The sequence below is a fragment of the Armigeres subalbatus genome, chromosome 3 (genome assembly GCF_024139115.2).
Source record: "Armigeres subalbatus isolate Guangzhou_Male chromosome 3, GZ_Asu_2, whole genome shotgun sequence".
Taxonomy (NCBI): domain Eukaryota; kingdom Metazoa; phylum Arthropoda; class Insecta; order Diptera; family Culicidae; genus Armigeres; species Armigeres subalbatus.
Genome location: NC_085141.1, coordinates 91,486,312 through 91,513,454, shown reverse-complemented (window position 1 = coordinate 91,513,454; position 27,143 = coordinate 91,486,312). Strand labels below are relative to the sequence as shown.

At 41.0% G+C, this 27,143-nt stretch overlaps 1 protein-coding gene across 3 annotated transcripts in view; it reads left to right on the top strand.

The window, feature by feature from the left end:
• Positions 1-19,611, top strand: part of LOC134224159 (hexosaminidase D) — a 101,806-nt gene extending 82,195 nt beyond the window's left edge. Inside the window, exons 1-4 of one of the 3 annotated variants that reach the window (XM_062703440.1) lie at positions 3,156-3,742; positions 14,805-15,124; positions 15,182-16,755; positions 16,812-19,611. In XM_062703440.1, the coding sequence (XP_062559424.1) occupies positions 14,818-15,124; positions 15,182-16,755; positions 16,812-16,976 (2,046 nt within the window). In that variant the 5' untranslated portion in view covers positions 3,156-3,742; positions 14,805-14,817 and the 3' untranslated portion in view covers positions 16,977-19,611. Of the gene's footprint in view, positions 1-3,155; positions 3,755-14,804; positions 15,125-15,181; positions 16,756-16,811 lie in introns of those variants that run through there. The other 2 variants (XM_062703439.1, XM_062703441.1) reach the window with 2 other exon arrangements.
• Positions 19,612-27,143: the final 7,532 nt, after the last annotated feature.

The following is a 27,143-nucleotide window of genomic DNA, read 5'->3' as shown; positions in this document are numbered from 1 at the left end:
AAAACTGAGGAGATTCGCGTTTTGGACGACCGCACGGAAGCGCAGCACTCTGTACTCACTTGCTCGATGGCTACAACAAACTATTGAAGAGTGCGCTTTTTTCGACCGCGCGCGACATGCGCATGAGCCACCGAACACAAGATAGATATTTTATTTCTTTCTCGACGACTAAAACACGCACTGCACTTACTTGTTCGATGGCTACTCTTATTACCGGCCGCGCAATGCAGAGCACAATATTTCGGCCGACCGCGCGATAGTTCTGCTAGTCACTCGCACAATGCAGAACATAATTTCGGTGACCAGCCGATCGTTTTGCTTTCCGCACAAAGCAAAACCTAATTTCGACGACCGGCCGAACGCTCTGATTACTGGAGAATCTGAAACACGAGAAATCACGCACTGAAATGATTTTTATTACCGGCCGCGCAATGCAGAGCACAATATTTCGGCCGACCGCGCGATAGTTCTGCTAGTCACTCGCACAATGCAGAACATAATTTCGGTGACCAGCCGATCGTTTTGCTTTCCGCACAAAGCAAAACCTAATTTCGACGACCGGCCGATCGCTCTGATTACTGGAGAATCTGAAACACGAGAAATCACGCACTGAAATGATTTTTATTACCGGCCTCGCAATGCAGAACACAATATTTCGGCCGATCGCGCGATCGTTCTGCTGTCCGAAACAAGAGAAATCACGCACTGAACTGATTTTTATTACCGGCCGCGCAATGCAGAACACAATATTTCGGCCGATCGCGCGATTGTTCTCCCTTCAAATTAGGGGGCGGACTGTCTACAAAGTTGTAGAAAATTTAATTCTAAGCATTTTTGCTGAAATAATATTAATTTTATCTCATACAGGTAATGTTTTATGTCAAATTTACTAAATTTAAATAGATGGAAGAGGGAATGAGAAAGCTCACTTGCCACTTCTCACTTTTCAGTTCTTACTTATCATTTCTTACTTCTTACTTTTCACTTCCTACTTCTCACTTTCTTCTTCTCACTTACTTTTCACTTCTCACTTCGATTTTCTCATTTCTCATTTCTCACTTTTCACTTATCACTTCCCACTTTTCACTGCTCTCTACTCACTTATCTCTTAGTACATCTCAATTCTCAATTCCCACTACTCACTTCTTACTATCATCTTCTCACTTCTCACTTTGCTCTTTTGCTTTTCCCTTCTCACTTTTCGCTTTTCATTACTCACTATTCACATCTCACTTCACACTACGCTCTTTTCACTTCGGATTCCCCAATCCAACTTCTCACTTCTCGTTACTCACTTTTCACTTCTCGTTACTCACTTTACACTTCTCACAATCTATGTTCCTGTTTAACTATTCGACCAAATGGCATTCGTTTCTGACAACATCGAGTTAGCGAAGTAAATGCATTTGAAAATTACTTCAACTAAGAGAATATCGAGTAAGGGAGTTATCGACTTACGGAGGGAAAATAAGGCAAAATATCGAGTTACAGAACATCGAGTAAGGGAGAGATCATTGGATAAGCAATCATACCAATTAACATCGCTATCCAGCAAAAAGCATAAATAGTTAAAAGAACCATTGCGTTCCACTGCAGATTTTTGCAAGCATCATCAGTGATACAGCGAGTCCGAACAAATACAAAATTTGTGGTACTCGCATGATGCCAAAAGTTTCGTCAAGAAGCGCGTATTTTATTAATCATAATCTCTAATCATAGAGATTATTGATTAGTCATAACCGATTTAATTATTCGTCGAATCATTTATTCATTAACACTCTGATACAAACATACAAAATTGAGTTTTATATATTGTAATTTGTGCGAGTGTTAATGCTATGCTAGGACTCACGTTGTATGTATAGATTTCCATGTAAGGTCCCATTTCCCGGGAATTACCCCCATTAAGTCATATAGTATGAAAGGCATATTTGTTTCTTGCAAACATACACCAAATGGATGAAGCAGGAAAAATATCACCCGTTCAATGAAATTTTCCCGCTCATCCACCAGAATTCAGGCTGCCATATGACGTTCGTCATAGCCGCATGAATGAACAAACATTCTCCAATTTAGAGCGAAAGCTAAATTGGGATCGAGCAATTGAAAATCTAATGCAGTTTAATTGTTCAGTCGACAAACGGATGAAAAGCCATTCGTGTAGGCACTAATTGGAAAGTTTTCCCCCTGGAAGCAGTTATGTTTTGCGCTGAAATATGTGGGATTCGCTGGAGTCTACAAGTTTTTTTTGTCTATTTTTGGAATTGTTCACTCTGCTAGAATAACATCATCATCCGACTGATGGCAAAACTGGAAAATCTATGGATCCATTGTTTTACGATTTTGGCGGGACAAGTGCAGCAATTAGTTGTACACATCCAAATCGGATGTGGAGCAACCAATCAATTGAACAGCTCAGGCAATCAATTTGTTCCGTTCAGCCCGACGATTGCCAGTATTTTTCTATTATTAGATGCGAACAAAAACTATTAACTATTTGCACATCAGTTCGTAAGTTTGTATGTTTGTATGTTTGCCATGGCCACATCATATACTCACTTACCAAGTTCAGGCCAAATTCTACGAAATCGGTGTCCGAAACTTTTTTTTTCGCTATTCATTTTTCACAACTTTTCAAAGTGCAATTTAAGCCAGATATTCAGGAAGCGTATGCTTATTGCGAAAGCATTTATTGTTAGGGGGTCAATGATTTTTTAACGCTTTATATAAACAATAATTTAAAAAATAAAAAATCTGACATGGGGGAAGAGAGGTTGAACAACAAAGCAAACAAGTAAAAAAAAAACGAGCCACTAATTCACTCGTTTGTATGTATGTTTTTTTTTTGTATTTAGAGATTTTGTTATCACCAATTCTGTTCACAGCATTCTGTGCATAAAATCAAAACATGTTATCCTCTATGCAACCCTAGTGTCGAATAACAAACAATGTCCTTACGGTTGATTAAGCAAAATGCCAAACATAAACAAAGCGCACGAGCACCGAGAGCTCTCTCATCGCTCTCTCGGAACCCGAAAGGATTCACTATTTTATGTTCGCAGCTGGGTGAGACGAGCCGAACAGCCAGCATCCTTCCCTGACAGTGATATAAAATCACACTGCCGAGCATCGGGCGAGCTCTGTTCACGGGGGGAAGCTTTTACGCTTACACGAGCCGCGTAATCGCACCATCATCACTACCACCAATCAGTGAGCTCACCGTCAGAGCCCGGTCCCGGTCTAATCTGTATGGACATTTTCCTGGCCTCGAACAGCCAAAAGGATAGTTTTTCCAAACAAATGAGCATTAGTGTACTTTTTACTAAGTTTTTGATCGGTTTTACTGTGTGTGACTACGTATGTAATCGAAGAAATGAGCCGTCATGAGGATTATGTGCAACTTTTCAGCTTCTTCAGATAGGAAAATTGAGCTGGGAATACAGGACGTGCGTTGAGTGTACAATTTTCACAGGATGCCAATTTGGGTAGCGATTAAAATGGATACATAAAGCAGTGTTTCTCTCAAGGGATATAAAGCAAGAAAGTGCGGGGATAATTGAGACGCCGTCACAAGCAGAATGTGTACAACATAGAAGCATGAATACATGAATGAAAAAAAACTATCTTTCAATTGAAAGTGGCCGAAAACTAGAAATAAGTTGGAAACGGAGGTCATTTGCTGGAGCAGTTGAATCATTTTTGGAAACCCAAAATATCTGTGAAAAGTTTTCAGTTCACGAAGGTAATTTTCCAAGTAAGTTCATTTGATTACCAATTTACATTAAATTTTGTATGAATATCCAACCAGCGGATAGAAAATTTCATTACAATTTTCCATAAGAACCTACCATAAATTGTGTATACAATTTGGACACTTACAAGATTTCTAGAATCTTATACGAAAAATACAAACATTGGGGTCGCATTTAACGCGGCATTTCCTGCTTTAAAACCGACTTCAATGTATAAGAATCTAGCAAGTTCGAATATGCTCAATTTTTATACACATTTTCGTTGGTTATTACCTACGCAGAATTGTTAGAAAATCTCACATCCGCTGGTTGATTTTGCAATGATTTTTTACTGACAATCTTTTCTGTTTTTAATCTTTTTGCGTTCTTAAACATTAAAATCCTTAGGATTGATTAGTAATTACATTTTAAATAACAAACGGATCCAATCTATAAACAAGTCATACAAGTTTAATATTGATGAAATGCAGCATATCTTTCCAATGGTTTTTGAAATTTAGGAGTGAAAAGCGATGTTTATTAGGTGAAAATATTTAAAGGAGTTGTCGTTCTATTCAACAAACTCGTTCTCACTTCGAATTTGTTTATACGACGGAGTATATTCTAGAAAAGGGGTCTCCAGTGGCCTTGCTAGCAAAGGGGTAGGATTGTCAATCCGAAGATGGCGAGTTCGATTCTCGGTCCGGTTCAAATCCAATCCAACCTCAATCCAAACACATTCCAAATCCAATCCTATTCCAATACAAATCCAAATCAAATCCAATTCAAATCCAATCCAAATGCAATCCGATTCCAATCTAAAAACAAGGAAAATTTAATAAAAATCCGAGTCCCAATCCCAATCCGAGTCCAATTCAAATCCAAATCCAATCCAAACCCAATCTAAATCCAATTCAAGTCTCATCAAAATCCATTACAAATCAAATCCAATTGAAATTCAATCCGAATCTAATTCAAAACAAACTAGTATCCAATTTAAATCCAACCCAAAACCAATCCAAATCCAATCCAAATGCTATCCGAATCCAGTCAAAATCTTATCCAAACGTAATCCAAATCCAATTAAAATCTAATCCAAACCCAATCCAATCCAATCCAAACCAAATCCAAATTTAATCCAAATCCAATCTAAGCCCAATCAAAACCTAATCTAATAAAAATCCTAACGAAATCCAATTAAAATCTAATCCAAATCCAATCCTCATCCAATCCAAATCCAATCCAATCCCATCCAAATACAATCCAAATCCAATCCAAATCTAATCCAAATCCAACCCAAAACCAATCCAAATCCAATCCAATCCAAACCAAATCCAACCCAAATCCAATCCAAATCCATTCCAAATCTAATCCAAACCAAAACCAATCAAAATCAAATCCAAACACAATCCAAATTAAATCCAAGTCCAATCCAGTCCAATCCAATCATAATCTAATAAAAATCCAAACGAAATCCAATCCAAATCTAATCCAAATCCAACCCCCGAAATCAATCCAAATTAAATCCAAATCCAATCCGAATCCAGTCCAAATATTATCCAAATGCAATCCAAATAGAATCCAAGTCCGATTCAATTCTAATCCAATCCAAATCCATTCCAAATTCAATCCAAATTCCTCCAAACACAATCCAATTCAATCCAAATCCAATTCAAATCTAATCCAAATTTAATCCAAACCCAATTCAAATCCAATCAAAATCTAATCCAAATGCAATCCGATTCCAATCTAAAACCAATGAAAATTTAATAAAAATCCGAGTCCAATTCAAATCCAAATCCAATCCAAACCCAATCTAAATCCAATTCAAGACTCATCAAAATCCATTCCAAATCAAATCCAATTGAAAATCAATCCGAATCTAATTCAAAACAAACTAGTATCCAATTTAAATCCAACCAAAATCCTATCCAAATCTAATCCAAATCCAACCCAAAACCAATCCAAATCCAATCCAAATGCTATCCGAATCCAGTCAAAATCTTATCCAAACGCAATCCAAATCCAATCCAAACCCAATCCAAATCCAATCCAATCCAAACCAAATCCAATCAAAATCAATTCCAAACAAAATCCAAATTTAATCCAAATCCAATCTAAGTCCAATCAAAACCTAATCTAATAAAAATCCTAACGAAATCCAGTCCAAATCTAATCCAAATCCAGCCCAAATCAGGTGGTAGGTCATTTGGCATAAAGTCGTTTGGCATAAGGCCGTTTGGCATAAAGGTCGTTTGGCATAATGTCGTTTGGCATAACGGCCGTTTGGCATAATGGCCGTTTGGCATAATGGTCATTTGGCATAATAGTTGTGTAATCATCAATTTCGAATCTTACGCATAATATTTCAACTATTTATAATGATTGAGACATTATAAGAGAGATGTTTTTAATTGATTTTTCGAATTAAAGTTCAGATTCTATATACTTTGGTATTAAAATCTGCCTATTTCACTTGAAATTTTTTTACAGCGGCAAGATCGTCGTTGATTAAAACAAACTAAAAAATTCGGAAAGTCAAAAAGCAAAATTGTAAGTGCTTAAGAGCAAAAACAACTTACACAAATAAAGGCAATAAAAACCAAATGAAATTATTTCTGCATGACATATATTCATATTTTTAAAAGCATTCTTTGTCGTTCATAAGTCTAAAAAGTATATGTTCTTTTTTTCAAATAATGCATGCAGAACACAAGGGAGAATATGTATGGTTTCTATTCACAATGTATGCAATATTCAGTTCTAGGAAAGGGAAGATATAGTGCCTTCTTCCAAAGGATACATTTTCTTGGCGAAGGCAAGGGAAGATTTTATTCATTTGTTTAATTAAGGCATTTGCTCGGTTTACGTCAAAGAAGGATATGATCGCTTCTTTCAAAGAATGCATCTTCCCGACAGTTACATCACAGAAGATATTGTTCCATTTTTCAAAGGATACATTTGCCCGGTAGATGGCGAAATACGGTATGCTTCCTTTTTCCAAATCAGGAATTTGCTCGGTTTAATGCGAGGAAAGATATGATCCCTTCTTTCAGAGCATGACAGAAGGTCCAGTAGAAGGCAAAAGATGATATGGTTCCTTATTTCAATTTAAGCATTTACTCGGTTAGAGGCAAGGGAAGATGAGATTCTTTCATTCAGAAGATGCATTTGCTCGGCAAAAGTTAAAAGATGACATAGTTCCTTTATTCAATTCAGGCGTTCGCTCGGTTTAAGGCAAAGGAATATATGATTCCTTCATTCAGAAAATGCATTCGCCCGGCAGAAGTCAAGAGAGGAAATGGTGGCTCCACCCCTGTACCCCGAATGCCATTACCCGAAGGCCACTACCCCGAATGGGACAGTACCCCGAATGGGACACTACTCCGACTCCCGAGATCCGTTACCCCGAAAGTCCATTAGCCCGAATACATTTCGAATCTGTAGTTTTCTACTATTACTATTTTTAACACCCACAGATACCGATGAATCGTAAAATGGCGCATTTGCCCGGTATAGAGCGAACATAAGCGATAACACCTTCTTTAAATGAATGCGATGGCCCGGTTTAAGGCAAACAGAATTGATAATGCCTTCTTTAGATGAACACATTTGCTGGATATAAGGCGAACAGAGTTGGTAATGCCTTCTTTAAATAAACGCTTTTGTCGGATTAATGCGAACAGAGATGATAATGCCTTGTTAAGATAAATGCATTTGCCCGATATGAGGTGAACATAGTTGATAATGCCTTCTTTTAATGCACGCATTTGCTCGATTTAAGGCAAACACAAGAGATGATGCCTTCTTTTAATGAACGCATTTGCTCTGAACATAACAGAGTTGAAAATGCTTTCTATTATAAAACGCGTTTGCCCGGTATGAGACGAATAGAAGAGATAGCACCTCCTTTAAATGATCGCGTTTGCAAGGTATAACGAAGCTATGCCTGTTCCTTGCCATGGGATGAACAAGCATATTTGACGAACAGAAGAGATTTTCTCATTCTAGGGTCTTGTCGTCGTCCTGTCACAGTAAGGTTAATCGCCGGTAAATTTCAGAAGCAACTTTTTCTACCCCTATATTCTGTTTAAATACATGTTCGCGAGCCGTCTCAAGCCCAGTCGACGTGGGATGACATGTTCTACAGCTCCCCTGCATTGAGCATGGGAACGTGCTTCGAAATTCTCGGTAATGGATATATTGGTAGTGTCATAGAGTCGAAATGGTTCCTTCTTTCAATTTGCTTGATTTAAGAGACGGGAAGATATTTTCCTTCTTTCAGAAGTTGCATTTGCCCGGCAGACGGCAAGAGATGATATGATTTCTTCCTTCAATTCAGGTATTTGCTCGGCTTAAGGAAAAGGAAATAATGATCCCTTCTTTTAAAAGATGCATTTGTCCAGCAGAAACCAGAGAGGGTATGACTCCTTCTTTCAATTCAAGCATTTGGTTCGTTCGGTTCCATGCAAGGGGAAATATGATCCTTCCTTAGAAACCGTTGGGAGAAATGGCAAAGTTTTCTGGCTTGCCCTTACATGAAAATAATACAATGTCAATTTAATTTAATGCTGATCTATCTTGCTGGTAGGTGCGTCAACATTTTAAATGGTCCCGTTTTGACAGGAAGCATATTTATTCCTAATTTGTCACGCCGTACAATTCCGTTCAAAATTATCTTGTAATGCCCATATGAAGGAAACCACGTAACTGAATGGCTCAACAAATGTTACTTATTCATTACACAGCTCAAATAACAATTATGCCAAATGACCTTATGCCAAACGACCATTATGCCAAACGGCCGTTATGCCAAACGGCCATTATGCCAAACGACATTATGCCAAACGACATTATGCCAAATGGCATTATGCCAAATGACTTTATGCCAAACGGGGTACAATCCCCAAATCAATCCAAATCCAATCCAAATATAATCCGAATCTCCAAATCTTATCCAAATGCAATCCAAATAGAATCCAAGTCCAATTCAATTCTAATCCAATCCAATTCCGTTCCAAATTCAATCCAAATTCCTCCAAACACAATCCAATTCAAACCACATCCAATTCATATCCAATCCAAATTCAATCCAAATCCAATTCAAATCTAATCCAAACCCAATTCAAATACAATCCAAATCCAATTCAAATCCAATCCAAATCCATTCCAAATTCAATCCAAATCCAATCCAAATACAATCCAAATCCAATCCAAATCCAATCCAAATCCAATTCAAGTCCAATCCAAATCCATTCCAAATTCAATCCAAATCCAATTCAAGTCCAATTACAATCCAATCTCAATCCAATCCAAATCCAATTCAAATCCAATCCAAATCCAATCCAAATCAAATCCAAATCCAATCCAAATCCAATTCAAATCCAAATCAAATTTAAATCCAAATCAAATCCAAATCCAAATCAAATCCAAATCCAATTCAAATCCAATCCAGTCCAATCCAATCATAATCTAATAAAAATCCAAACAAAATCCAATCCAAATCTAATCCAAATTCAATCCAAATTCAATCCAAATCCAATCCAAATACAATCCAAATACAATCCAAATACAATCCAAATTCAATCCAAATCCAATCCAAATCCATTCGAAATTCAATCCAAATCCATTCAAATCAGATCCAAATCCAATCCAAATCCAACCCAAATTCAATCCAAATCCAATCCAAATCCAATTCAATCCAAATCCAATTCAATCCAAATCCAATTCAATCCAAATCCCATCCAAATTCCGCCCCAAATCCAACTCAATCCAAATCCAATTCAATCCAAATCCAATTCAATCCAAATCCAATTCAAATCCAAATCCAATCCAAATCCAATCCAAATCGTCGACAATTGTCTCTCGCGCGTGATAGACGTTTCCCCGCACAGTTAACGTAGTTAATCTACCAAATTTCGGGTATCTTGTGACGGAAATACAGTGTCATTCATCGAAATATGTCGCACAGGAAGAACACCATTGTTGTGGACTTCAGTATCCTCCCGAGACGCCCTCCTTTGGCCCAGGTAAAGCAGTTTCTTGAGGAATCTCTCAAACTCAACATGGCTGATGTGAAAAGCATCCAACTGCACAACCTCAATGACTGTGTGTTTGTTGAAATGAACAGCGCAGGCGTAGCCGCACGACTACAGAAGGAACATCACCTCAAACACTCGTTTCACCGTCTCGGCGTATTCTACCATATTCCAGTATACGTCGATGGTCCCACCACTACATTGAGGATTCACGATCTTCCTCCGAGTATACCGAATGAAACCATATCTGACTGCCTGAAGCAATATGGTAAAGTTATCTCCGTACAGAACGAGACATGGAAGCACTTTTCCGGGAGTACCAAATGGCGTAAGAGTGGTGCGAATGATGCTAGAAAAAGCAATACCATCTCGTATCGTTATCGATGACGAGCCCACGCTTGTAACTGGACAAAAACAAAACCAATCGCAAACAAGTCCTCCAGCAGCGGCGGTTTCAAATTCTTCAACATCATCCAACAAACAACACAATAGCGGCTCTCGACCGATGCAAGCCGACGCAAGCGAAAGCGAAGACGATGACTATGAGGACGACGATAAAAACAACAACGACAGTGACGGTGAGGGTGACGAACCAATTGATAACGGCAAGGAGTCCGGTATTGGAGCCAGCGCGAAGAGGCGATTGTCTACTGCATCGGCAACAACAAGCGATATTCAAGACGAAAATATTCCAAAAAGATCGTGCGGTGATGTTATTGCTTATGATGCTGGAGATAGTGGAAAAAAATGTCATTCGGACTGGAAAGTGTACAACACACGATCCAAGAAAAAATAATTAAATTTATTCAGAATGTCTTGTATTTTATTATTGTGAAATATTATCTCATGAGATGAGCCAGCCGCGGGCTGAAAATCTCAAAAATAAAGATAAAAAAAAAAAAAAAAAAAAAATCCAAATCCAAATCAAATCCAAATCAAATCCAAATCCAATCCAGTCCAATCCAATCATAATCTAATAAAAATCCAAACGAAATCCAATCCAAATCTAATCCAAATCCATCCCAAATCAATCCAAATGCAATCCAAATCCAGTCCAAATCTTATCCAAACGCAATCCAAATAGAATCCAATCCAATTCCATTCCAAATCCATTCCAAATCCAATCCAAATCCAATCCAAATACAATCCAAATCCAATCCAAATACAATCCAAATCCAATTCAAATCCAATCCAAATCCATTCCAAATTCAATCTAAATCCAATCCAAATCCAATTCAAATTCAATCCCAATCCAATCCGAATCCAATCCAAATCCAATCCAAATTCAATCCAACTCTAATCTAAATCCAATCCAAATCCAATCCAAAATCATTCCAAATCCAATCTAAATCCAATCCAAATGCAATCCAAATCTAATAAAAAACCGAGAGATCGGCTGGTACCTGGTGCTGGGAATTTGGTTTCATCAGTACCCGCTAAGCTGCGGAGGACGACGGAGGTCCTTCGTAGCTTAGTAGGGAAAGCACCTGTCATGCGAACTGGGGTCGTGGGATCAAACCCCACCGAAGGGGCGGTTACCCTCCAATACCTTTTCCGAACTAAATCTATCACACGTTGTACATATGCATAATCAAGTTCCAGACATAGTAATTAATTTCCAAACCGGGTGGCTTAATACCCGGCATATAGGCAACTAACTTTGAATGTGCAAAAAACCATATCCAATCCAAATCCAATTCAAATCCAATCCAAATGCAATCCAAATCAAATTAAAATCCAATCCTCAACTAATCCAAATCCAATCCGAAACCATTCCAAATCCAATCTAAATCCAATCCAAATGCAATCCAAATGTAATAAAAAACCAAATCCAATCCAAATCCAATCCAAATCCAATCCAAATGCAATCCAAATCTAATAAAAATCCAATCCTCATCTAATCCAAATCCAATCCAAATAGATTCCAAATCCAAACCAAATCCAATTCAAGTCCAATCCAATCCAAATCCAATCAAAATCTAATCCAAATCTAATCCAATCCAAATCCAATCTAAATCCAATCCAAAACCATTTAAAATCAAATTTGAATCTAATCTAAATCAATTCCATTTCCAATCCAAATCCAATGAAAATTCAAGCAAAATCCAACCCATTTCAAATCCAATCTAATATGTACCTTAATTGGAGTAAACCAATTTCAGCGTGTATGCGCTATAAACTATTTTATAGTTATCGATTTGCCAAAGAATGCATAAAATAAACAGACCGACGACTGTCGGTCTCTTTCGTTATCCAGACATCAAGCTAGTAAAACGTCTCTCTAGCAAGCTCCGAAACTACCTAAAACTAATCAAGTAATATTGCCTTTCCGCGAGTGTCCGCCTCTGATCAATAATTGCCGTTGCCTTCTGCTTTGTTTCCCGATGCAATAAGGGATAATAGTGCTGATATTTGTTTGCAATTCCCATTGGAGCAGTCAGTTGCTGATTTGAAAAAGATTGTTAGTGCTTGTGATGCTTCTGCTGTTATGGCAGAGCAACCAAAACAGTTGAATAATTTGAAATGTACTCCTTCCACAACACTTTTTGATAGAATACACCAAGAATATTTCTACTACAAGCATCACGTTTGTTTATTGAACGTTGATGGCTTTTCAAAGTGGATGGAAGTTGAACGGAGAAAAAATAAAAATGAGTGTGAAGAATTGATAAAACTATTGTTAGCATATTTGGCTAAATTTGGGTTTCCAGACAGAATGTCAGGTAATGGTCCTCTATTAAATCCTCATGATTTCAAGAATTTTTTTGAGAGGCAAGAAATATGGGTTTTGGACAGTCTTCCATGTAATCCCGCTATGAATGGCAAGGGGAAGAGACTAGTTCGTAAAGTTAAAGATGTAGTGAGAATGTTTCTACTTGACCCAAAATACTTAAAGGCAAAACTGGAGGATCTAAATGGACTATTTTTAATAAATTTTGAAAACAATGTGGCGATGGAAGGATTTATTTCTTCTCAGATAGTTTTAGTCCATATTTTTAAACTGTTAATCAATATGATTAATGTAAAGAAATACAAAGACAATAAAATCGTACCATTAATTAATTGTGATAATCGTAAAAGTGAAATAAACTCTGGATCTAACAACGGTATTGGTAAAATGCCCAGTAAAAATCCTTTGGATCGCCATCAGGCTAAATTGTTAAAAGCGTATTTGTTTAAACGTATCTGTAAAAATATTTCCCAGATAACGATTGGACAACGGAAAACAACTACGGCGAACCGAAGCCAAATGAAGTTCGTTGACGATGTGGGTATTCGGCGACGCCGATCGATGGTGGTGTATGTCGATCCCTATGTCGATGATCCCGGTCCATCACCACCACCACGTAGTACGATCGGCAAGGAGCTTTGCAAGGTGCCTTTCCGGGGATTCCTGGAGCGCGAGTTGCAGAGACGAGAAGATGAATTGCCGCCGGTTAAGCCGAATCGAAAACGAAAGTACGTGAATTTGGCGCTCGATGGCCTGCCGTGGCGTTCGAAGAGAACGCGAAGAAACAGAAGTGAATTTCAATATTTTTTTCATTCGAATTGTTAATAATTTGTTAATAGTAACTATCGATTTGTAAATGATAATAATACTATCGAATAACTTCCGAAGAGGGAAGGACTAATATGTACCTTAATTGGAGTAAACCAATTTCAGCGTGTATGCGCTATAAACTATTTTATAGTTATCGATTTGCCAAAGAATGCATAAAATAAACAGACCGACGACTGTCGGTCTCTTTCGTTATCCAGACATCAAGCTAGTAAAACGTCTCTCTAGCAAGCTCCGAAACTACCTAAAACTAATCAAGTAATATTGCCTTTCCGCGAGTGTCCGCCTCTGATCAATAATTGCCGTTGCCTTCTGCTTTGTTTCCCGTACATTTCACAATCCAAATCTAATCGAATACAAATCTAAATCTAATCCAAATCCAATTTAAGTTCAATCCAAATTCAATACAAAGCGAATCCAAATCCAATCAAAAGTCAATCCAAATCCAACCCAAAACCAATCCAAATCCGAATGACCTTTCCCGTCAACAAATTTTATTCGCACAATCGCAAAACTTTTCATTTTTTTTTTCGACGCTTCTAACTACATATTTTAAAAATTTAAAACAAGAAATTGAAAAAGTGCAGTTTTTTAAGCTTGGCCTAAAATTCGCCTGATTTTGATCCAACATCATACCAATTCTTCAGACCGGTTCACACGTGCAGCACTTTTTCGGTTTTTGTTTTCGATTTTTCAAATAGTTAGAGACTTTAAAAATACGGGTTCTTTGGAAAAGTTGCCCTTAAATTAATCGAAGAATCGACTAACACAATAATATTAGACACTTTTTTGCCTGGAAAGATCCATTCAAATCCAATCCAAATCAATATAAATAGGTAAATATTATTTACTAATATTTAATTTTCCACACTGTTTGTAATACCGGCGGCGGTTAGGAGAGAACTAACTTCATGCTATCCGTACCTTGCAGCAAGGGTGCTAAGGTTATTCTACAACAATGCCTAACAATGCGTTGGTTGAATAATGAAAAATAAATTTTAAAATGAGAAAAATCGAAAAACTCCTCGGATTTTTTGAGGAATGTTTTGAAAATCTTCAAAATTTTGAGGAAATTTGGTAAAAAGTTTCATTTATAAAACAACACATAAAATACATTAAGATAGATTGATGCCACCTCTACTTAGCTAAAACACAAATAATAAAATTCAATATCAAATTAGCAGACCATTTTTTTTTTCTCGCGAATTCCATTTGGAAGAACATTCCTCTGTCCTACATCTATCCCATCCACGCCGCTAAATTCCCATGCCAAACGACACATTCGCAACATAACACAGTGCCAAATGGAATTTTCAGACGACGGCCTTTGTCTGAAAGGGAATCAAAATATGAACCTTCTACTGACTGGCTGGTCAATAAACGAATGAGTATAAACCTGACAAGCATAAAAAAATGAACGATGAGTGAGAAGTGCAAATAGCCGAAGCACTAATGAAATCCAATTTCAATTTGCAGATTACAATTTACAATGCACTCACGTCTGCTGATGCTGTTCTGGCGAAAGAAGCTTCTCCTGCTGGTGTCGTCGATGCTATTCCTGGTTGCTCTTTGGTTCTGGGGGTTTCTCTACACAACGCATGTCAGCGATGGCGGTAAAATCGTTTCAGTTAAAGAGCTTATGATGGGTGGCAGTGGAAACGGAGCGCACCATGAGAGCCTTCTTCAAAGGTTAGGATTCTACGATGACGTTCCCCCCGATGAAGGGCAAAGTGAAAGTGGTACCGGTGGGGTCAAATTCGTCAGACCGACAGGCAGTTCCGTCAACAGGATCAGAGGTAGCGCATGACAAAAATTGTAATTTGATTTTAGTGACCTTAGTCAAATCTTCGCAGGTAAATTCATAGATGGATGGGAAAGCATCCTCCTGGACCGAGATGAAAGGCCCAGTAATACAAAACAGGAACAAGTGAAACGAAAGTCGGCGGAGGAACTACGAGAAGCAGTGGAAAGACAAAATCACTACGAGCACGAGCTTAGAAAGATGGGAGTTCCGATCATTGCCGGAATCGGACCCGGAGGTCATCCTCCTCCTGTTCAACGGTTAGTTCATCTAGATCTTAAAGGAGCACCCCCAAAGGTTTCCTATTTGAAAAGACTTATGCCCATCATGAAGACTTTGGGGGCTACAGGAATCTTACTAGAATACGAGGACATGTTTCCATACAGTGGAGTGCTGTCTCCAATAGCCGCAAAGAATGCCTATTCTAAGGATGAAATTTTGGAAGTCCTCAAGACGGCGTTCAGTTTAGGACTCAACGTCATACCGCTGGTTCAAACTTTCGGTCATCTGGAGTTTGTACTTAAACTGCAAGAGTTTCAACACCTTCGTGAGGTAGAGGATGCCCCACAAGCGCTATGTCCCAGTTTGAATTCGTCAATGGTATTCCTAGAGGAAATGCTTAATCAAGTAATAGAGTTCCATACCCCTTCGAAAAACATAAATCTCCTGCACAAAGAAGACATAGAAAAGCTTACCCCTAAGTTAACCCACATCCATATAGGTTGTGACGAAGTGTTCCAGATAGCGCAATGCAATCGATGTAAGAATCGTCAGAAGGACCTGCTCTTCCTCGATCATGTTTACAACGTGGCCACAATGATCCACAAGAAATGGCCCCACTTGAAAATCATCATCTGGGACGATATGCTTCGGCATATGTCGCTCGATACCCTTCAAACCTCCGGTGTCGGTAAACTCGTCGAACCCATGATCTGGGTCTACGCCGAAGACATCTACAAATTCATCCAATCGTCTACTTGGGACAAGTACGCCAACGTCTTCAGCACTGCCTGGGCTGCATCAGCTTTCAAGGGTGCGCATGGAGAAGCCCTAGTGCTTCCACCAATTCGCCGTCATCTGGAAAATACCCTCCGATGGTTAGCAGTAATGCAGGGTGAAGGAACGCGATTCTCTCACGGAATACAAGGCTTGGCCCTGACCGGATGGCAACGCTACGATCATTTCGCGATACTTTGCGAACTTCTGCCAGGTGCTCTTCCATCGCTCGCTGTGTGTCTCTCAACAGCTTCGCGTGGGTACTTCGACGTTAACCCAAGAACTAATCCCGTATTGAGCAGCTTGACTTGCCCGGAACCATCGAGCGAGCGACACGCATGGGTTGAGCTGCACAAGGATTCGATGCTGTCAACGTTTTCGCGGTGCATGTTCCCGGGCAGTGTGATCTATCGGTTTATGCTTCGCCTGATGACGCTAATGACCGAAGCGAAAGAGTACATCGACGAGGTGAAGAACAAACGTGGCTGGCTAACGGAATACAACATAAGGCACAACTTTTCGTCCGGAACCCGTGTGGACGATCTGCTGGGGGAAGACTACCATCTGATGAATTCCATAACCAATCTGGCGAGAAATGCCGCTTCGACGTTGGCTGATGTCTACGATCACGTGAGTTATCAATTTAAGAAAAAAAAGTCCTGAATTCATTTTATCTATCCTTTCAGTGGACATCCGGAGAATTCATCGAGCAACGCATCTTTCCTATAATGGCCGAGTTGAAAAACCTAGAACGAATAGGAGAATCTCTCAAGAAGCGGAAAACATGGCCGCAGCGTCCACTGCCATACTTGAAGCCATTCGACGCACTCGGAATTGATGAGAAAACCTAGCTACATGAGTATATCAAGATTCCACTGAGAAATTAAGACTTCTGGTGAGGATTAAGACTACTACGTGGCGTGATGATGATCATTCCCTGATATTTTGGTGTGTGATTTAGCTAAGCGAAAGAGTTCGACAAGTTTAGAGTTTAAAGTAGTGGGTTTAACAAACGTAAAATACAAATGAACGAATCGATTGTAGAAAAATGTAGAATTGTATTCCGGAATTTTATGCGGTATTGCACTTGATGGTAATAACTATGGATTTTCTTATAAATGGCATTATAAGATTTATTTTGTAGGACATATTTTTTAGAAACTACCTTCAGCAAAGTCAAAATAACGAAATCGCATCAGATTTGAAAAGTTTAGAACCAGATCGTGAGAAGCGTGTCTTCCTTTCCACAGGACGTTGTTCTTCAATTCAACCGATTTTTTAGATTTGTTTTAATTTGATGGAACTGGACAAAATGACAGAAATATTGTCAAAAAAATGTTGGGCGTCATCTAACCCTTTCATTTTTGAGTACCGCTGTGAATCAAATCCCGTACAGTCTCACATTGGGAACAAGCATGAAGATCTGTTTGGAATATTTCATGGCATGTTGCACACGCTTTTACCAAAAAATGTATAAATATTTAATATTTATTTTGGATATATTTTCTTCTTCCTATTGGCATTACATCCCTCACTAGGACATTGTTGCCTCGCAGCTTAGTGTTCAATCAGCACTTCCACAGTTATTTACTACCAGGTTTTTAGAGCAGGCTCCGGAAGTTTCACTCATATGAATAAAACCCCAGGATTGATCCAAATAGCTGAGTGCGGCTGTTCTTCTGTGAGCAAGAATTCTCACATAATATTTTTTTCCGGATAGAACGACGTGTGATAAACTCGTGAGCGCCTGCTCCCAGGATAATTTAGTTTCTCGTTACTTCTCTGGATATTTTTAACAATATTTTTTAAAAAAATAGGGCTGCGACGGGATTTGAACCCAAAGCAATTTTAAAATGTTTAGAACGCGCATTACAACCACACCACCACACGAACTGATTGAAAGCAAAGTGAAAACTGCTCTATTGAACCTACTACTTATAGTGGTGCTTGAAGATGCAATCAGTTTAGAGAGGCGATCAAAGCGGCATATGATTTACAACAACATATTTTTGCCGGACTGCTCTGCTCTGTGAGTGAGAAATCTGTACTCAGATTTTAATCTTCGATGCTTCATGCGCGAACCAACTCGCTTGCGATACTGCAGAAATGAGTCTATGGGGGGTTTTTATTTTTTAGCAACACTGAGCCTAACACGATGATCCTTTAATGCCCAGGAAAGTCAAAAAAAATCCAACTTGAAAATTTCCCAGACTATCGAACCCAGCCACCTTCAGCATGATCGTGCTTTGTATCCGCGCATATAACCGCACGGCTAAGGAAGGCCCCTTGCGGATATGTGATGTTGCAGGGAAAATGGACTTTCTCAATAGGTTGCCAGAATGATGTCATTGGATCTATTTTACAATGGAAACTTGCAGAAATTTTGCAATTTAGGGAGTTTTTGGTATTGTCATTATTTAACTAAATAATGACAGGAGTGCAGTATCTACATAAAAGAATTGTTCATTCCGCTCAGTCCATGGCTTCACATCACAAGCCATCACAAGCCATCTTCCACCAGATGTATCCACCTTTTTCTGCAGGTATCGTTTTCGGAGGTCATCAGTGAGCCCGAGTCCACAAACTCATAAATCACCTCGATTTCGTCACCACCGATACAAATTCGAAAAGAGTGGCTTCGATTGTCTTCTTTTGACCCTCTTCCTATATATACTTGTATAGATGGCTATACAAGTATACTGATCCACTTAGCTTTCCTCTTCAGTCTGATGTAAGCTTTCTCTATCTTCTCACTGTTATGTGCCATAATACTAATGTCTTCAAACGGACTTTGTGGTACTCGTACCACTCGTGTCAATCCCTGAACCCCTCCAAAACGATGTTAAGCAACAGTTCATCATCTTGCCGTAACGCTCTGCATATCTCAAAAAGACTAAAGAGCGTCCCTGAAACTCGAACTACACACATCATCTGATCCGTCGTCGCCTTGACACATCGTATATCCGAGAATCTGTGTTCGTGTATAAACTACCACAGCTGGTCTCGAAAAAATGTGTCATATGCGGTAATGAAGTTGATCAATAGATTATGTGTAGACACGTTGTATTCGCGTGATTGCGTGTATCTGGCGAACTATCGCACTTTTTTTGGTGATGGCACATTTTCTTCTTCTTCTTATGAATCCTGTACACCTCCGGTGGTGCAAAGGGCCGACTTGAAAGATCTCCATCCTGAGCGTTGCCCAGCTATCGCTTTAACCTGGTGCCAGGTTAGATTTCGTTCGACTTCTTTTATTTGTTTATTGAGGCTTCGCCGCCATGAGCCTCTGGGTCTGGCTCTGCTGCGATGTCCCGCTGGGTTCCAGTCTAATGCTTGTTTACAGATTTCGCTTCCGCCCTACGTAGAGTGTGGTCGACTCAGCCCCACTTCCGATTCCGAATTTCTGTTGGTATCGGCCTCTAGTGACAACGACGATGGAGCTTGTTGTTTGAGATCCAGTTGTGAGGCCACCAGGTCCGAATTATTTACCGCAGGCATCTGTTGATGAACACCTGCAGCCGTTGAGTGTTCTCCACTGATACACACCATGTTTCGCTCACACTTAAAATAAATCGCCGAATTCGGTAAAATTTTACCGAAATCTCAACAGCAGAACTGTTCAGTAAATAATTTTACTGATTTCCGGTGATTTTGACAGATGGAAAAAATTACGAAAAATCTGTAAAATAATTACCGACCAGTTCTGGTGTTGAGATTTCGGTAAAATTTACCGAATACTGTGAAATGAGTTAAGTATGTAGAGTTGAAAATTCGTATTTTGGTGCGTTCACTTATCTGCCTGTTTTTCCAGATATTTCTTAAACTCGCAAAGGCAGCCCTTGCGCCTATGTCGATGTTGGTACCGCCGTCTGACGCCATTTGGCTACCAAGATATTGGAAGCTTTCAACATTCTCCACTGGTTGCCCGGCTACTGTGAAACTGGAAGGAGTCACCGTGTTTTCATCCAACGATTTGGTTTTGTTGACGTTGATGACTAAACCTGCCGAAGGGGAGCGCTCGGCAAGCTTGTTGAGCTTACTCTGCCTATCAGAACGCCGTTGCGCGAGGAGTACAACGTCATCAGCCAATTCGAAGTCGTTTAAGTGCACCATGGTTATAGGCTGCCATAACAGCTCGCGGTTTAATTCACGGTCAATCGCATCTACCAGAATCTCGTCGATTACGATGAGGAACAGTAACGGTTATAGAATACATCCTTGCCTCACACCAGCTACGACCCGGATAGGGTCGGATAAGACCCCATGTGCAGCACTCTACACGAAAAGGCCTCGTACTGTGCCTCGATGAGGCCGATGATTTTCTCAGGAACCCCCTTGCGTCTCAGGGCGCCCCACATATTCTCGTGATTGAGACAGTTAAAAGCTTTTTAGTAGTCAATGAATACCAAGTAAATGGACTCATGGAATTCGTTGACCTGCTCCAGAATGATACGAAGCGTGACGATATGATCCACCCATCCAAGGAAGGAATCCGGCCTGCTGCCGCCGGAGAGTCGCATCGATCTTCTCCTGAATCCGGGCTACGATAATTTTGCATAGAACTTTGAGTACGGTACACAGCAACATAATGCTTCGCCAGTTATTGCACACAGTCCGGTCACCCTCACTAAGATGCCTTGCATTCAGTCGACCGGGAAAGTTGCGGTGTCCAGATATTACGAAATAAACGATGCAGTAGTTGAGCGAATGTCATGGGGTCAGCTTTGAGCATCTCGGCTGATATGCGATCGGGTTTTATTCGATTTCGTGCTTTGGATGGCTGTTTGAATCTCTAGCAGTGATGGAACTTCGGTATTGACGCGTGTTATACGTCGGATCCTAGGCAGATCATGCCGAGGTGGTGATGGCCTGGCTGGCACTTGAAAAAGTTGCTCGAAGTGCTGGAACCAGCGTTTCAGCTGGTCAGTTGGGTCGGTCAATAACTGATCATTCGCGTCTTTCACAGGCATCGTTGCATTCATCTTCACCCCGCTTAAGCGTCGTGAGATAGCGTTGCGGCGGTTGCGGCGGCTCTCTCTCCTTCGTCTGCCAGGGAGTCTGCCCACGCTCGCTTGTCCCGTCGACATGAGTGTTTTACTTCCTACTCAAAAGCCGCGTATCGTTGACGGGCTAAGACTTTGGCTCCTCTGGTTTTTGATCGCTCTATGGCGGCTTTGGCTTCTCTTCCCTCCACTATCTTCCTCCAGGTCTCATCGATGATCCATTGTTTTATCCGGGTGCGCAGTTCGCCCAGATTGTTCTCGCTGGTGGCAATTAAGGCATTCTTGATGGCGGTCCATTGGTCTTCCACGCTGCCACCTTCCGGAATATCTGCAGCACGCGTCTCCAGTTTTTCAACGAAGGACCGTTTCACCGTGGCATCTTCCAGTCGACGTGCGTTGGATCGTCGTCCAACTCTTTCCTCCTGCCGACGAATTCGCGCAATGCGCAGGCGTATTTCGCCGATGAGGAGGTGATGATCAGACGCGATATCGGCACTACGTTTATTCCGTACATCAAGAAGGCTTCGGTCGATTTGATTTTCTGTAAAGCCGTCACGGGAGACCCACGTGACCTTGTGAACCGGTCGATGAGAGAAGAGCGATCCCCCAATCACCATGTCGTTATTACCACAAAATTCTGCGAACAGCTCTCCGTTTTCGCTCATTTCTCCGAGACCATGGCGTGCATGGTCCATGCGCACATGGTTCGAGTTGTCGGATCCGATCTTCGCATTGAAGTCACCCAAACATATCACCCTTCAGAATTCTATCTACGACGGCATTGATGGCACATGCCATCTTCAAATCACTCCTCCGGCAGAACTTCGTCCCAAGTCTCGGTAATTTTGGTGGCGGGGCTTTGGATAGAGCGCTGGATTGGGCAATTACCTATTGCAGCGCTCTAGCTAGAGCCTCGTCACCGTGTTTAAATAGATCTCCTGGTAGTTGATCAGCCCCAGAGGCTTTCTTGGTTTTAAACCAACCAGACTTTTTTTATATCAATTGTTATAGAAATGTGCGATTAAAATCAATTCAAGCACCTCTCGAAATTTCCGGAAAGGTGACCAATACTTGAAATTCGTCCTAAATAGTAGTGACTTTTTATAAATCGCTTGTTATAGCAAAGCAGCAGCAGGGCACTATGTTCAAGGGCTTGTTAAACCACTATAAAAAGCTGCATGTATCTGATAGTAGGCTCCGCCAAAGCGACCGTGTGCCGCTCAAAGCGCACAAGCCCAAGTCCTGGTGTTAGGTGGGACGCTAAACAGACCTGACACGACGGCCCTCCGACAAGACAGGAGATTTGCGCAGGCACAATAAGCCGCCTTTAGAAACAACCATTACGAACGACATAGAAGATAATACGACTCGATATAATCGGCAACGACCTAGGCGACGAATAAAGGATCACGATTGGAAGCTTGGAACATGGAACTGCAAGTCGCTAGGCTTCGCAGGTTGCGATAGGATAATCTACGATGAAATACATCCCCGCAACTTCGACATCATAGCGCTGCAGGAAATCTGTTGGACAGGACAGAAAGTGTGGAAACATGGGCATCGTGCAGCTACCTTCTACCAAAGCTGTGGCACCACCAACAAGCTGGGAACCGGCTTCATAGTGCTGCGCAAGGGTTGGGCAGCCAATCAACACAAGGATGTGCAAGCTGAGGATAAAAGGCCATTTCTTCAACTATAGTATCATCAACGTGCACTGCCCACACGAAGGGAGAACCGACGACGAGAAAGAAGCGTTCTATGCACAGCTGGAGCAGACATGGATGCCCACTGCGGGACGTCAAAATCGTCATCGGTGACATGAACGCTCAGGTAGGAAAGGAGGAAATGTATAGACCACTCATCGGACCGGATAGTCTGCATACCGTATCGAACGACAACAGCCAACGATACATAAACTTGTAGTCCGAAGCACTTTCTTCCCCGCAAGAATATCCGCAAGACCACATGGAAATCACCTAATCAAGTAACGGAAAACCAAATCGACCACGTTCTAATCGACGGTAAATTCTTCCCCGACATCACGAACGTACGCACTTACCGCAGTGCGAATATTGAATCCGACCACTACCTCGTTGCAGTATGTCTGCGCTCAAAACTCTCAACGGTGTACAACACGCGTCGGAGTCGTTCGCCGCGGCTAAACATTGGGCGGCTACAGGACGGTAGACTAGCCCAAGACTACGCGCAGCAGCTGTAAGTGGCACTCCCAACGGAAGAGCAGATAGCTGGAGAGATATTCGATCCGCCATTGGAAGCACCGCAACCGCAACACTAGGCACGGTGGCTCCGGATCAGAGAAACGACTGGTATGACGGCGAATATGAGCAGTTAGTTAGGAGAAGAACGCAGCATGAGCGAGATTGCTGCAACACCGCACGAGGGCCAACGAGGCACGATACAAATGGGCGCGGAACAGACAGAACTCGATTTTTCGGAGGAAAAAGCGCCAGCAGAAAGATCGAGACTGTGAAGAGACGGGGCAACTGTACCGCGCCAATAACGCATGAAAGTTCTATGAGAAGTTAAACCGTTCACGTAAGGGCCACGTGCCACAGTCCGATATGTGTGGGAAAAACAACAAAGCCCCTGGAGTTGACCAAATACCAGGAGAGCTGCTTAAACACGGTGGTGAGGTCTACCGCAGGAGTGGATGGAAGGTGTCGTGTGTCCCATCTACAAAAAGGGCGATAAGCTGGATTGTCACATTGCTGAACGCCGCCTTCAAGGTACGTCCCAAATTTTATGCCGCCGACTAACACCAATTGCTAGAGAGTTCGTGGGGCAGTACCAGGCGGGATTTATGGGTGAACGCTCTACCACAGGTCAGGTGTTCGCCGTGCGTCAGGTATTGTAGAAATGCCGCGAATACAACGTGCCCACACATCATCTATTTATCGACTTTAAGGCCGCATATGATACAATCGTTCGGGACCAGCTATGGCAGCTAATGCACGAAAACGGATTTCCGGATAAACTGATACGCTTAATCAAGGCGACGATGGATCGGGTGATGTGCGTAGTTCGAGTTTCCGGGGCATTCCCGAGTACCTTCGAAAAGCGCAGGGGGTTACGGCAAGGTGATGGTCTTCCGTACCTACAAATTCAACATCGCTTTGGAGAGAGTAATACGAGAGGGCATGAATTGACACGAGTGGTACGATTTTCATGAAGTCCGGTTTGGTTTCACCGACGACATTGATATTACGGCACGTAACTTTGAGAAGATGGAGGAAGTTTACATCAGACTGAAAAGAGAAGCTGGACGGATAGGCTTATCAACACGTCGAAAACGAAATACATGGTAGGAAGAGGCTGAAGAAAGGACAATGTGAGCCACCCACCACGAGCATTCGTGTACTTGGGCTCACTGGTGACCGCCGATAACAATACCAGCAGAGAAATTCGGAGACGCATAGTGGCTGGAAATCGTACGTTCTTTGGACTCCGCAGATCGAATAGAGTTCGCCGCCGTACCAAACTGACTATCTACAAAACGCTTATAAGACCGGTAGTTCTCTACGGACACGAGACCTGGACGATGCTCGTGGAGGACCAACGCGCACTGGGAGTTTTCGCAAGGAAAGTACTGCGTACCATCTATGGTGGGGTGCAGATGGCGGACGGTACGTGGAGGAGGCGAATAAACCACGAGTTACGTCAGCTGGATGGGAGAACCATCCATCGTTCACACCGTGAAAATCGGAAGACTGCTGCGAGCCGGGCACGTAGCCAGAATGGCGAACAGTAATCCGGTGAAAATGGTTCTCGACAACGATCCGACGGGAACAAAAAGGCAAGGTGCACAGCGGGCAAGGTGGATCGATCAGGTGCAGGACGATTTGCGGACTGTGTGGACCGAGCTGAATGGAGAATACTTCTATGTATTGCACAAGCCACTCCGGCCTTAGTCTGCTAAAAAAAAGTTGTTATAACAAAGCTATAGCACCATGAATGCATTCAATCTGGGTAACTGACCTATAGATTAGTAAAAAGGTTTATGGTTATAAATCTAGACCAACATTTGAAAAGGGCGTAACAGCCAAAATTTATTCCTTATGATTCTTCGTCCACATATATAGCTTTATTATAACAAATTACCGTTTCCACAATCAACTCAACTTCAACAAGTCCATTTCCCAGGATCGACAACGATATTGGAAGGATACGCTCAGGTAACAGGAGGTGGAAGACCACCACAAGATTGGTCTCTGAACGCCTACAAGAAAGCTTGGGCAATGTTTACCTTATCTTAAGTTGCATGGGTCTTGGGCTTTTTCAAACCATTCAAATCTGATGAAATGGCCCTTATTCAGGAAGGGAAAGAAAAACTTGGCATATGTTTAACCGAATTATTTAGGGCTAGCATAACTTTAGGCTAAAAAAGCCTGGAGAGTTCGGGTGATATTTATTCCAAAGGCCGGAAAAAGAGATAAAACGTCTCCAAAAGCTTTTCGACCTATTAGTTTATCGTCAGTTTTACAGAAAACGACGAAAAAAGTCATAGAGGACCATGTAAAATATTTTTTTTTTTGATAAGTTCCCCTTTGAACAAATCCCAATTTGCATACCAAAGTGGAAAGTCGACAATTTCGGCATTAAATTGTCTTAAAACAAAAATTGGAAGACCGTTCAAAGCCAAGGAAATTTCTCTATTTGCATTTTTAGACATAGAATGAGCCTTTGACAATGCGTCTCACAGTCTCACATAGAGTTTCAATTTCCCGGCTATTTTCGTTGTCCCGGGATTCGGAATGAACTAATTCGTGTATCCCGGGAAATCCTGGATCCAGGATTTTCGATGTTTCCTTAGAAAAAATATTGTTTGGTTTAAAAACGATTTTATTCAATGTTCAGGGGTATAGTTCTTATTTTAGAAAGGCCAGATAAAAAATAAGTTTAAATTGGAACTCAATTCAATTCTAATTTGAATCGATTCTTTCGAAAAAAAAAACGACTTCAAGAAGCAAATAATATTCGGAATCAAGAAAAGTGATGTGTTCTGTTGGTTGTTAAGTGATATTTCACAATGCCGCATAGCTGTTCTGATAAGAACTACCCAGACAGATGTACTGTACATCAATATATGTACGCTTCTACCGCCGACGCATGATGACTTTTTCTTTGTCAATCCTTCTTATCGGATAAGCAAGGATAAGCAGCTGGAGTCGGAATCCCTCGGCAACATGTTGGGATCCAAGCTCTAAAACAATATTTGATGCAGCGACCTGCATTACTGCATTCTAGGCATAGAGTACCTGCACCGAGTAAAAATACTCTCAATGAATTGGTGAACTAACCTCGTCCCCTATTCAGTATGATTCGGTTAGGCTGAGGAATTTTGTCCTCACTGTTGGTCATAAAATAATCGTTTAACTGGGTGTTTTGCATCTTCAAAATAGAAGTTTTGTTAATCATACTAAATTAAACAGTTAAGACATTAAAAATATTCTCAGATTATTTACTATGGAAAACTAAGACATCGTAAGACATCGGTGACCTTCTCGAATTCCTATTAAATCCACGATTTAAACGCGATTCTGAATATTTGAAGGTGATGCAATGCTTGAAATAGGTTTTGTAAAACCAACTTGAGAATATTTGTACTTTTAACTGTAGTATACGTTACAGTTAACTCTATAAATTATCGATAAATCAACGAGTACTCGGTAACGATAACGTTAAATCAACGCTCACTTTATCGTCAACGAAACATCATCGTACAACCGTTATCGTTATCGAAGTCGGCGTTAAATTAACGACAATCATTAATCGATTAACCACCCTGAAACAGATTATGGTCCAGAAAGATTTCAGATCTTAAACATAGTATCGATGAATTATCTACAGAATCGTAATCGCAGTCCGGGATAAGTCCCGTGGCATCGTGGGATCATACATTGGCTACGAAAGTCATGGGTAACGCCGTACAGAATTTAGCGGGAGGTTCGAACTTTCGGTAGCTTGCTAGGTAGTCAGTAGGAGTCCAAGCGAAGC